This window comes from Suncus etruscus, chromosome 10 (assembly GCF_024139225.1).
Source record: "Suncus etruscus isolate mSunEtr1 chromosome 10, mSunEtr1.pri.cur, whole genome shotgun sequence".
Classification (NCBI taxonomy): Eukaryota; Metazoa; Chordata; class Mammalia; order Eulipotyphla; family Soricidae; genus Suncus; species Suncus etruscus.
Window position 1 is genome coordinate 30,291,019 of NC_064857.1, and position 14,251 is coordinate 30,305,269.

The 14,251-nt window shown below is 39.7% G+C and overlaps 1 protein-coding gene across 1 annotated transcript in view; it reads right to left on the reverse strand.

Moving 5' to 3' along the window:
• The window catches only part of MTFR1 (mitochondrial fission regulator 1), a 42,034-nt gene that overhangs the window by 14,217 nt on the left and 13,566 nt on the right, over window positions 1-14,251 (reverse strand). The window contains exon 3 of the mRNA XM_049781835.1: window positions 5,664-5,762. Coding sequence (XP_049637792.1) covers window positions 5,664-5,762 — 99 coding nt within the window. The remainder of the gene's footprint in view (window positions 1-5,663; window positions 5,763-14,251) is intronic.

Below are 14,251 nucleotides of genomic sequence, written 5' to 3' on the forward strand. Positions count from 1 at the left end.
AAACCACAGTCCGTCCTAAATTGGCTGCGTGCAAGGCAAACGCTCTACTGCTGTTCTATCTCTCCAGCCCCAGGGTATGTAATTTTTATGGGACTCATTTCATCTCTCTCCTTTCCTAAATAAAACGATGCTACTTATGTTAAAATTCCCTGCGTTGCAGGGAACCCTACTTAAACCCCAATACAACACAATGCCCCAAGCAGACACTGCCTATGGTCCCTGTGGCACCACCAAAATCCCCTGAGCACAGAATCAGAAGTAGTTTCTAAGTACCTCTGAGTACTTCTGAGTGGATCCAAAACCTCAAGATAAAATAAACATGAATTACAGTTTACACAAATATTTAAAATTCTACAACATAAATTGAATTGATAAAATTCATGAACATAAAATTAAATGTAATGACTTAACATCAAGGCTTTAAAATACCTTAAATTACAGTTTTCAGGTGAAGTATAGACAAGGGAAAACAAAGTAACAAAAATTTAAGATATGGAGGCCAGAGAGAAAGCATGGAGGTAGTGCATTTGCTTGCATACAGAAGGATGGTGGTTCGAATCCCACATCCCATATGGTCCCTAGAGCCTGCCAGGAGAGATTTCTGAGCATGGAGCCAGGAGTAACCCCTGAGTGCTGCCAGGTATGACCCAAATACCAGAAACCAAAAAAAAAAAAAAAAAAAAAAAATTAAGATATGAATACTGGTCAAAAAACAAACATCACATAATAAAATCAGGATAAAAGGGCTTTCAAACTATCAAAATTTTGCAAGTAATGAAATAATTCTGGTCAAAAGAGGAAGAAATATTCACTTGTAAGGTGCTTGCTTAGTTGGTATAAGCCAACTAAGGTTTGATCCCCAGCATACATCCTCCTTCCTGCACCCCACCCCCCAAGCACTGTGAAGGATCACTCCTGAGCACTAAGTAGTCCCTGAAAAGTGCCAGGTATGTCCTAAACCTCATATATATATATACCCTCTCTCTCTCTCTCTCTCTCTCTGCCTCTCTCTCCCCTTCTCTCTCTCTAGCAATTATTTTAAGTGATATAATGAAGGGAAAATATTTTTCACACATATACACTATAAGCTTCAGCAATTGTTTTAAGTGATATAATGAAAGGAAAAAATATTTTTACCCTTCTCCGTTGGGTTTTCCCAAAACTGTAGCCAAATAAATCAGTTAAATAGATATTTAAATATGGGTATCTTAAAAGTCATAACTGAAGTGGGTATTACATGTGATCAAGTCAAAGAATGATTACAGAATACTTTGTTCCTAGTTCTTGTCTACTACCAAAAAATAGAATGACATATAAATATTCCTTGAACATTCTAAAGGAAAATGTAGAGATTTTTGAACAGGAATGTCCCATAAGCCCTATGGAATCCTCTACAACAGGACGGGTAGTGTCCAGTCCATGAAATCATACAGTCTGGCACTGTATGTGTGCTTCTTGTTGGCTTCCTGGGACCATCGGCCTGTATCATGTGGCCCTCAAGTGATGGCAGAAATATACAAATGGCCCTTAACATAAAAAATGATCGTCACCCCAACACTATGAGTGAGGGTGTTCATAAAGGTATAACCTAAAAGGTGCTTTCTAAAGTGCTAGTTCCAACAATTATGACTTTAGTTATTTTTTTGTTTTTTTTTTTTTGTTTTGGGGTCACCCGGCGGTGCTCAGAGGTTACTCCCGGCTCTGCGCTCAAAAATCGCTCCTGGCTTGGGGGACCAAAAGGGATGCCAGGATTCGAGTACTGCTGGTCCTGGGTTGGCCACTTGCAAGGCAAACGCCCTACCGCTGTGCTCTCTCTCTGGCCCCCAATTGTAACTTTAGAAAACAAACTTTCTTAGGAAGTTAGGAATAGCTAACACAATAAAAAGCTAGTTTCACCTAACTATAAAATTTGTTTCTTTCCCAGGTATTTCTGTTTTTAAAAGGAAGGCAAATGAGACTTTTTCTAAACACTTAGACTTGGGAATTTGGCTCAAAGGTAGAACTCCTTAACTTTAGACCCTGGATTTGATCCCAAGTACCATTAAAAAAAATTTTAAATAGCCAAAGACAGAAAAATTAAGCACCTTGTTAGCAGGTTTTTCAAAATATCTTATACCATTCTATACTTAAAGATCAAACAATATTCCTCAATTTAACAAACATAATGTTTCATATTAACATAAATCTTGGGACACATGCTGGGTAAAGGGGTGACGGGAGGATAACCCTGGTGGTGGGAATGGCCCTGATTCACTGTCACTATGTACCTTAAATACTGTGAAAGATTTGTTATTCACTCTTTGATCACAATAAAAATTATTAAAAATTTTTAATTTTTTAATTTATTATTGAAAAATCTAATATGCATTGACATATAAAAGTTTTGACATTTAAGCTGTGTATCTACTTGAGAATAATGATCCATACAACAAACTAATTCAAAAACTTAAACTGAAAAATAATAATACTATTAATATATTTTTTTGTTTTTTTGTTTTTGTTTTTGGGTCACACCCGGCAGCGCTCAGGGGTTCCTCCTGGCTCTTCGCTCAGAAATCGCTCCTGGCAGGTTCGGGCGACCACATGGGATGTCGGGATTGGAACCACCGATCTCCTGGATTCAAGGCAAACGCCTTACCTCCATGCTATCTCTCCGGTCCCATTATTAATATTTTAATAGGTCATTTCAGTTGTAGATTAAATGTGTACAAATGAACATAAGCATGGAATGGGAAAGACAATTCTCTTTAAGTATCAATTAAGGTTACATCAGTATAGACAAGAGGATGGACATATGGTATTACTGGAAATTTAATTTAGGTGCCACTACTGACATGCATGGATGAATGACAGGAAATTTTAAAAGACCTACTTACTCAAGGTTCCAGCAATGTCCTGTCCTACTATAGCTATTGTTAGTAGAAAGAAGAAGAAACAAAATAAAGGAAATAGAATCTTTTTTCAAACTTAATGGCATTTTAAATGTAAAAATCATTGCACATTGCTTTACAAATAAATTCCTTTGAGAAATAATTTTCATTCGGAAATAAATTTTAGAAATAATCAGTAACATTTTGTTTTACTAATTTTGAGTTTAATATTTGAAATAATTTAAGTAAAACCCAATACTATTTAAAGAGTTACACCAGAACAGATTGTATAAAGTATTACCATAATGTAAAACTGTTAAAAGGTTCATATAGGGGTTGGAGCAATAGAAAGCAGATAGGGCATTTGCCTACCCAGGTTTCAGACCACCATTCCATAGTCCCTTGGGTACAGTGAGGAGTGATTTCTGAGTGGAAAGCCAGGAGTAATCCCTGAGCACCGCAGGATGTGATTTCTTGGATTAAGACTCAAGATTAACTGATTGTATGCAGTATCAGTCAACAAATAAGGTTACGAGTGCAACAAACAACTCTGTTCATCAACCTGAACAAAGGCTCATTTCTATCATATACTTAAATTAGGAAGGGATTTATTTCTCTCTACTAAGAAGAGTGACTTAAAAGTGTAATATACTATCCAAAATCTTGCATGGGCATGTTTTTCTTCGGGGGAGAGGAGTTGTTTAGGCCACAACCAGTGCTCCGAACTCAGAAATCGCTCCTGGCAGGCTTGTGGGACCATATATGAGGCAGGGGATCAAATCAAATCTGGTTCGGTCCCAGTCGGTCACTACCTGCTGTACTATCGCTCTGGCCCTTGCATGGGCACTTTTAAGTTGCTGAATTAGGAGTTAATTTTCTTTTTCTTTTGCTTTTGTTTTTTTTGTTTGTTTGTTTGTTTTTTGATTTTTGGGTCATACCTGGTGACACTCAGGGGTTACTCATGACTATGCGTTCAGAAATTGCTCCTAGCTGAGGGGATCATATGAGATGCCAGGGGATGGAACTTCAGTCCATCCTAGGTCAGGTGCATGCAAGGCAAACACCCTACCACTGTGTCATCACTAAGACCACAGGAGTTTATTTTCTTTTCTTTTCTGTTCTTTTCCTTTTTGTGTTTGGGTCACACCCAGCAGCACTCAGGGATTACCCTGGCTCTGTGCTCAGAAATCGCTCCTGACAGGCACGGGGGACCATATGGGATCCTGGGATTCGAAACACCATCCGTCCTGGATTGGCTGTGTGCAAAGTAAATGCACTACCTCTGTGCTATCTCTCCAGCCCCTGGAGTTAATTTTCTTCTGTATTTCACATATTTTTTTGTTTTGGAAACACACCCAGTGATGCAAGGAGCTTATTCTTGGCTTGATACACAAGTATCACTCCTAGAGGTGCTTGGGGGAACTCTATAGGGTGCTGGAAATCAAACCCAATTAATTCAGCAACATGCAAGGCAAGTGCCCTGCCTGCTGTACTGTCTATCTCTAGCCCTAATAAGGTAATCTAATTTAATATTAATGACAATAGTTATTAGACTAATCTCATTAAATGCTGCACCGAAAGGTCTTGTTTTGTTTGCTTGCTTGCTTTTTAAACCACACCAGGCAGTGCTGAGGGATTACTCATGGTTCTGTGCTCAGAGAACATTCCTGATGGTGTTCAGAGGACCATAGGGATGCCCTCCCTGCAGTATTATTGCTCTGGTCCAGTCTTGGTTTATTATGATTGCTGTAGTGATTGGCAAGAATAAATAAGAAATCTTGAACTTAATAAATGTTGCACCAAATATTCTTGGTAGTTTTTGTTTTATTTTTGTTTGTTTTGCTTTTTGGGCAAAAAACTCCTCAGATGGTGCTAAGGAGTTAACCCTGACTTCGGTCCATCCTGGGTCAGGTGCATGCAAGGTAAACACCCTACCACTGTGCCATCACTCCTGCTCAGAGATCATTCCTGATTGTGTTCGGGAGACCATATGGAATGATGGAGAGTGAACCTGGGTCAGACATGTGCAAGACAAATGCTCTTCCCCACTGTACTATTGCTCCAGCTAGTTTGGTTTGTTATGATTGCTGTAGCAATTTACAAAAATAAATGAGAAAAAAAAATCATGTAACAAATCTAACAGTATAACTTAGGAAGAGTCAAAAGCAATTTATATCCAAACAAGAGTAGCTCCTGATTTGATGCTAGAGGAGAATACTAATATTTCAGCAGTCAAAAGTATTCCTGATTCATGGTTTATTCAGAGAATAAACCACTTCATTCAGAGAAGCACAATTACCTCTTTGTCTTGACACTGCCAATGGTTCCTACAATTAATACTCAGTTTTAAACCAAGGTCAGATAGAGCAACTTTCATGGCAGGCAGAGGCACCTAAAAATAAACTAGGGAACTCAGCAGTTGTTTAAAAAAAGTATAAACAATGATGATGGATAATGATGAAGGCACCAGAAGCCTACTATAAGCCCAAGATGGGGTCCTCTAAGATTCACAATTGCTTGTGTTTCTAAATCTTCAAATATGCAAGAAAAGCACCTTACATGATGTATGGTCACTCAAGCCTCTGTATAAATGTCTAAAGATCTGAAATAATCACTTTATGGGAAAACTAACATGAGATACACTCTACTATGTCTTTTTTCCCTTTAATTTTAATTTATTAATAATTTCATCAATGGAGAAAATTTCCAAATTTATTTTAAAAACTGTCTTGCCTATAATGTGCATATTTCTGTTATACACAATGACATAAAAATATGAAATATATTTAGTACCTGAAAGTGAACTCTTGGACACTGGATCAGAGATAAGTTAGTACCAATTTTCCTTACTATACTTCGAGATGAACCATATGGCTTCCCAGACCAAAGTACCTAAAGAAAGTAAAAAAAAAAACAAGTTTATTACAAGACTTACAGATCTGTTAACATAAAACAATAAGCAATTGCATGACATGCGGACACAAATTATGAACTCAGAATGACTTTAAATGTTATGGGAAAAGCCAATAGTTCTCAAATCAAAATTAGATAAATGTTAATGCAATGGTTAATGTAAAACATAATGAAAATATAGAACTAGTATTAAAAGATAATTGTTTTAGAATGAGAAAACAATTTCCATGTGTAAAAAGGAAATACTACTTTACTTTTGGAGTCATATTTACAAATTTATAAGTTCAAATAAAAAAAAAACAGTATGAAATAGCTTTGGAGTCAGACAGATACTTTCTATGTATTAAGAGTAGGTCCAAGGCCCGGAGATATAGCACAGCAGCGTTTTCCTTGCAAGCAGCCGATCCAGGACCAAAGGTGGTTGGTTCGAATCCCTGCGTCCCATATGGTCCCCGTGCCTGCCAGGAGCTATTTCTGAGCAGATAGCCAGGAGTAACCCCTGAGCACCGCCGGGTGTGGTCCAAAAACCAAAAAAAAAAAAAAAAAAAAAAGAGTAGGTCCTGGGGCCGGAGAGATGGCATGGAGGTAGGGTGTTTGCCTTATAAGCAGAAGGACAGTGGTTCGAATCCCAGCATCCCATATGGTCCCCTGAGCCTGCCAGGAGGATTTCTGAGCTTAGAGCCACGAGTGACCCCTGAGTACCGCCGAGTGTGACCCAAAAACCCAAAAAAATAAAAATCAAATTATGAAAAAAAAAAAAAAAAAAAAAAGAGTAGGTCCTAGTTCAGAGTCCCTGTCAAGTACTTGCAAGGAACCTTCCAACAAACTACAAAGCCAGGAGTGATAGTACAACAGGTAGGGTGCCGGTCTTGCATACAGCAAACCAGGTTCAATTTCTGGCATTCCAAGCATTGCCGAGAGTAATCCCTGAGTACATAGCCAGAAATAAATCACACACAGCCATGTGTGACCCAAAAAAAAAAAAAAAAAAAAGGACAAATAAATAAATAAGCAATAAACTCTTTGGGACGGAATAACAGCACAGCAAGTTGGGCATTTGCCTTTTGTGCGTCGACCCAGGTTCAATCACTAGTATCTCATGTTTACTCTGAGCCTGCAAGGAGTCATTTCTGGATGCAGAACCAGCTACGACCCAAAAAGAAAGAAAGAAAGAAATCTAAAAATTCTGGTTATTTGACTTTTCAAAACAAATCCAAATCTGTACAATGTTCAGAATCTGGGGATGGGGACAATAGTACAGTGAGTAGGTTATTTGTCTTGTATGCTGCTGACCTGAGTAAAATTCCTGGTATTCCATATGGCCCTCCAAGCATTGCAAGGAGTATTTCCTGAGTGTAGTAGAACAATCGAGCACTGCCCCCCAAAAAAGTTCTGAATCTAAATTTATACCAGGGGTGCATTCTATTACACAAGAACACCAGGCTGTGTGAGAACCAAGAGCCAGTCATATGGCTGCTTTTTATGAGATCATCCTAAGGAAAGGCATCTTTTTCCTATATTACACAATGGTAAAACTTAATGGACTGGTGGTGACTGCAATGAGAAAATTTCTCAGATGAAATCATAACATGCATAGGACAAACCCTCAAGAAGCAAAGAGCATAATTTACAAATTGTACCTTGAAACTTCTCCCCAAGTATATGATCTTAAATCCTTAAAGAGAAAAACTATCCATCGTTTTGAGTGCTACACTTGAAAGCCTGAACAGAAGAGGTAAAATGCTATTAAAAGTTATTTTAAAAAGAAAAAAAGAGAATTATCACATAATTAGACATGTGGACTAAGGGAAAACAGCTAACTAAAGCAATGTTTCAATGACTGCCAGAGGCCAGTGCGATAGTGCAGCAGGTAGGGCATTTGACTTGCATGTGGTCTACTGAGGTTCAATCAACAGCATCTAATATGGTTTCCCTGAGACTGGCAAGAGTAATTCTTTTTTTTTGTTTTTGTTTTTGTTTTTGGGCCACACCCAGCGGTGCTCAGGAGTTACTCCTGGCTGTCTGCTCAGAAATAGCTCCTGGCAGGCATGGGGGACCATATGGGACACTGGGATTCGAACCAACCACCTTTGGTCCTGGATTGGCTGCTTGCAAGGCAAACTCCACTGTGCTATCTCTCCAGACCACAAGAGTAATTCTTTTTTTTTTTTTTTGGTGGTTTTTGGGTCACACCCGGCAGTGCTCAGGGGTTATTCCTGGCTCCAGGCTCAGAAACTGCTCCTGGCAGGCACGGGGGACCAAATGGGACGCCGGGATTCGAACCGATGACCTCCTGCATGAAAGGCAAACGCCTTACCTCCATGCTATCTCTCCGGCCCCAAGAGTAATTCTTAACCCCTGAAAATTGCTAGGTGTGGCCTCAAAAGAAAAAAAAAAAATCAATGGTTGCCAGTGAGAAATACTGATTCCCTGGAGGCAAAGGAACAATTCAAAGTGGAGGTAGTAGAGTTAGGTACAACTGGGAGGCTGACACTGAGCATTTTGTTAGTCTGATTAAAGTAGATTTCCAGAAAAGAAAAAGAGTTACTCTTTTCTGAAAAGGGAATGATAAAGGCACAGGATTAGGTCGAATGTCTGAAATCCTCTGAAATGGAGAAAAATGAGATAGATCTTAATTCTGCAAAGTCAACAGAGAGCACAGATAAAAAATTAGAACATGGCAATTCTAAAACATACTATCTGAGCAAACTCTTTACCTTAAACATTTTAATAGATCTTGATCTTTTAAAATTAAATCCATAAGGGAATAGTAACTACACCATTAAAGAGTCTTCTATTTAGTCACATGTCAAAATTCTATGATGCAGCAACAGAGGAAGGAATAGTACTGATGCATCACAATGTGACAGTCTAGCAATGGTCCTCAAACTACGGCCCGCGGGCTACATATTGTATTTATTCCCATTTTGTTTCTTCACTTCTAAATAAGATATATGCAGTGTGCATAGAAATTTCTTCATAATTTTTGTTTTTACTATGATCTGGCCCTCCAACAGACTGAAGGACAGTGAACTGGCCCCCTGTTTAAAAAGTTTGAGGACCCCTGGAAGTAAAACTCCCATCCCTACCCTCAGAAAGCATCTTGTATGGAACTAACGAAAAAAAGCTAACTAAGGAGAGAAATTTTTTTTAGTTTTTGAACCAGTCCTGGTGGTGATTAGGAGACAATATGCAATGCCAAGTGAAATGCCACAAGTGATCTACCCGCTAGACCAGGGGTCTCAAACTCGCGGCCCGCGGGCCATTTGCAGCCCTCCGTACAACATTTTGTAGCCCGCGGCCGGCCTTCAAATATCGCAGTATTCGTGATTATTCGCTTACCGAATAATCGCAAAAAAAAAAATCGCATTAGTAAGAAAAAACTCGCATTAAGCATTCGCATACCCCGAGCAGTTCCGTTCGGGGTATGCAAACGTTTAATGCGATTTTTTGCGATCTTTTTTCTTACTAATGCGATTTTTTATTGCGACTATTCGGTAAGCGAAATCCCTTATGCAGCCCTGCCTCACCCCGACTTTGTCTCCTGCGGCTCCCAGGTAAATTGAGTTTGAGACCCTCTGCGTTAGACTATCACTCCAGACCCTGTATTTATATACTTTTGTGATGCTCAAGGACACAACCTAGGGGCTTCACAAATGTACAGCAAACATTCTGCTGCTGAGCCATTTCTTTACCCTCAACAGCAAATTTTTAGAAAGGATTTGCTAAAGAACCAATATTCCTGCCAGCTTATAGTCCTCACAATACAATTCACAGAGTTAACTTTCAACAATTATCTTCCCATCTGATAAGTACCAGGACTGAAGAACACCAGGTGCTTTCTATTTATAAAGAAGGTGGACTAAGATTCTGCCTTGACTTTAAGTTGACTAAGCCTCTTCATTTTCAAATATTCGTAACTAGACTAACATTACAATGTTGTTCTGCTATTGGTGAACCTAGAATCAAGAAATATAGGGGCCGGAGAGATAGCATGGAAGTGAGGCATTTGCCTTTCATGCAGAGGATCATTGGTTCGAATCCCGGCATCCCATATGGTCCCCTGAGCCTGCCAGGACCAATTTCTGAGCGTGGAGCCAGGAGTAACCCGAGCGCTGCTGGGTGTGACCCAAAAACCAAAAAAATAAAAAAGAAGAAATGTAAAATTTAATATAAGTTAATGGCTAGAAGAATGTGCTGTGCTCAAGGTTTACTCCTGGTTCTACACTCAAGATTCACTCCTGGCAGGCTCAGGGACCATATGGGATGCCAGGAATCGAACCCAAGTCCATCCTGAGTTGGCTGCATGCAAGGCAAATGCCTTACCACTATGCTATCTCTCTGGCCCCATGTGTGGACACTTAAAAGACCAATTTTAGGGGCCAGGAAGGTGGCGCTAGAGGTAAGGTGTCTGCCTTGCAAGCACTAGTATAGGATGGACCGTGGTTCGATCCCCCGGTGTCCCATATGGTCCCCCCAAGCCAGGAACGATTTCTGAGAGCATAGCCAGGAGTAACCCCTGGGCATCAAACAGGTGTGACCCAAAAACCAAAAAAAAAAAAAAAAAAAAAGACCAATTTTAAAAGTTAACTTCTAAGAATTCTTGATTCTCTATTTTTTCTATTGTTTTATGGAAAGGAAGAAATTATAAATGGCATGAGGAAGCAATGAACAAATAGTATCGGAAAAGTCATGGGCTGGAATGTTGGCACAAGCAGTAGGGTGTCTGCCTTGCACTCATTAAACTAGGACGGACCGTGGTTCAATCCTCTGGCGTCCCATATGGTCCCCAGAGCCTGCCAGGAGCGATTTCTGAGCGTAGAGCCAGGAATAACCCCTGAGCACTGGCGGGTGTGACCCAAAAACAAAAAATTAAACAAAAAAAAGAAAGAAACAAATCGTTCCTGGCAGGCTCGGGGGACCATATGGGATGCCAGGATTTTAACCACCGACCTTCTGCATGCAAGGCAAATGCCCTACCTCCATGCTATCCCTCAGGCCCAAACTTGACTTTTTAATAAATAAAACTTAAATTTCAAATCAGAAGCATTTCAGATAACAAAATACTGAATGTGAAAATGAAGAATAAACAACCAATAATGCATGGCACAGATACTGTCTAATAACTTGATAATGGATCTGAATAAAATTTATGTACTAAATAAAAAGGGAGAAAACTTTCTTTTTTTTGTTTTTTTGTTTGTTTGTTTGTTTGTTTGTTTTTGGGCCACACCTGGTAGTGCTCAGGCTTACTCCTGGCTATCTGCTCAGAAATAGCTCCTGGTAGGCTCAGGGGACTATATGGGATGCCGGAATTCAAACCAACCATCTTAGATCCTGGATCGGTTGCTTGCAAGGCAAATGTTGTCGTGCTATCTCTCCAGCCCCGAGAAAACTAATTTCTTTGTCAAAGAATAATCACTAATTTTCCCTTCAAATTTATAACTTACTTTTTAGGAAGCAGGTTGATAAACCATTATAATACTATTTAAGTTCTAGAAAACGCAGAGTAGGCAAGAACTAGTCAAATGTTTTATTCAATGAAGTCTCTATGTACTTAATCCTTTACCTTACTAGTCACATAAAATTTTCACTGTAATTAGTTATTCTCTTAAGATGGTCATAAGCAAATTAAATACTATTAAACTAGGGCCCGGAGAGATAGCACAGCGGCGTTTGTCTTGCAAGCAGCCGATCCAGGACCAAAGGTGGTTGGTTCGAATCCCGGTGTCCCATATGGTCCCCTGTGCCTGCCAGGAGCTATTTCTGAGCGGACAGCAAGGAGTAACCCCTGAGCACCGCCGGGTGTGGCCCAAAAACAAAACAAACAAAAAAAATACTATTAAATTAGGTCTGGAGAGACAGTACAGTAGATAGGGCTCTTGCCTTGCATACAAAATGGCCAGGGTTCTATCCCTGACATATATGGTTCCCTAAGCACCATCAGGAATAACTCCTGAATGCAGAGCCAAAGTAACTTCTGAGTATCACTGATGGGGTTCAAAAATGAAACAAACAAAATTAATAACATGAACATTGAATTCAAAATATTGGCCACTAGGGGCCGGAGAGATAGCACAGTGGTGTTTGCCTTGCAAGCAGCCGACCCAGGACCTAAGGTGGTTGGTTCAAATCCCGGCGTCCCATATGGTCCCCCATGCCTGCCAGGAGCTATTTCTGAGCAGATAGCCAGGAGTAACCCCTGAGCACCACCGGGTGTGGCCCCCAACAACAACAACAAAAAAAAATATTGGCCACAAAAAGATTTATTTTTCTATTAGAAAAATAAATATCTAAATACCTGAAACTCTAGCCTTTTATATGGCCTTGACATATACCTTGATAATACCATAAGGTACATAGAGAAAAATGTAGAAAGAACTCTCCATGACATTGAAGCTAAATGTATCTTCAAGGATGATACAACACTGACCAAGCAAATGAAAGCAAAGATAAACAAATGGGACTACATTAAATTAAAAAGCTTCTGCACCTAAAAGGAAATGATGACCAGGGCACAAAAACTGTCCACAGATTAGGAGAAACTTTCACTCACTACCCAATTGATAAGGGGTTAATATCTAAGCTATATAAGGATAAGGCACTGGTAAACTTAAAAAAAATAATAATATAGGGGCCAGAGAGATAGCATGGACGTAGGGTGTTTGCCTTGCATGCAGAAGGACGGTGGTTCGAATCCTGGCATCCTGTATGGTCCCCCATGCCTATCAAGAGCAATTTCTGAGCATAGAGCCAGGAGTAACCCCTGAGTACTGCCAGGTGTGACCCAAAAAACAAAAAAAATTAAAAATTATAAAAATAATATAACCTCATCAAAAAATGGGGAGAATGGGGCCAGAGAGATAGCACAGTAGTAGGGCATTTGCCTTAGACACAGAAGGATGGTGGTTCGAACCCTGGCATCCAATATGGTCTCCCAAGCCTGCCAGGAGCGATTTCTGAGCAGAGCTAGAAGTAACCCCTGAGCGCTGCCAGATGTGACCCAAAAACAAACAAACAAAAAAAATGGGGAGAAGAGATGAACATAAAATTCCTCAAAGAAGAAGAAATACAGATGGTCAAAAGGCACATGAAAAAATGCTCCACAAGGCTCGGAGAGATAGTATGGAGGTAAGGTGTTTGCCTTGCATGCAGAAGGACGGTTCGAATCCCAGCATCCCATATAGTGTCCCTGAGCCTGTCAGGAGCAATTTCTGAGCATAGAGCCAGGAGTAACTCCTGAGCACTGCCAGATGTGACCCAAAAACCAAAAAACAAAACAAAACAAAAAAAATGCTCCACATCATTAATCATCAGGGAGATTCAAATTAAAACAACAGGATATCTCATACAGCAAACACTGTCACACACCAAAAAGAATAAGACACAGTGCTGGTAGAGATGTGGGAAGGGACTCTTCTGCACTGCTGGTAGAAATGTCAACTGGTCCAGCCTTTACGGAAAATATGGACATTCCTCAAAAGACTAGAAATTGAGCTCCTGTATGATCCAGATATCCCATGCCTGGAAATATACCCTAGGGACTCAAAAATACAATGCAGGAAGGCACCTGCACTCTGATGATCATTGCAGCACTATTCACAAAGCCAGAATCTGGAAACAACCCAAATGCCTGAGAACAGATGAGTGGATAAACTGTGATATATCTATATAATGGAATACTAATACTATAAAACTGTTAGAAAAAAGGAAACTATGAAATTTGCTTATACATAGAGAGTATTATGCTAGTTGAAGTAACTCAGATCGTGGAGAGACATAGAATGATTCCACTAAGATGTGGGATATATATATTTAAAAAAAAAATAGTATGATAATAATACTCAAAGACAATAGAGATGAAGTCCGGGGGGGCTGGTCCACGAGGAGAGACCATTATGACAATGAAGGTTAGAAATGATCGTTCTGGCCAAAAACTGGGTACTGAAAGGAGGTTCAGTGTTACCCCTTCAGTAACAATATTGAGGTGGGAAATAGGTGGGAAACTGGGGACATTGGTAGAGGACAATACTGGTAAAGGATCAAATATTAGGCACTGTATGATACAATTGAAAATCATGAACACCTTTGTAACTGTTTCTCATCATGACTTAATCAGAAAATTGACTTAAAATAAAAAAAACAGAGTAATATCAGATGTGGCCAAATTTTAAAAGAAAATTAATTTTGAGAGGCTAGAAAGATCGTTCAGTAGGTACTGTGCTTGTCCATATCTGCCCCACAATTGATCTCCAGCACTTTATATAGTCCCTTGAGCACTACCAGAAGTGATTTCAGAGCACAGAGCCAGGAATAAGTCCTGAGCACCATTTCTGTGAAACAAAAATATTTAATTTTGAGGATGGGTGATGTAGCTCAATGGCAGGACACTATATCCCCTTAAGAAGTCCTGACTTCAATCCCAATTGGCACTGCCAATCTGTGGTCCCTAAGCAACACTATGTACA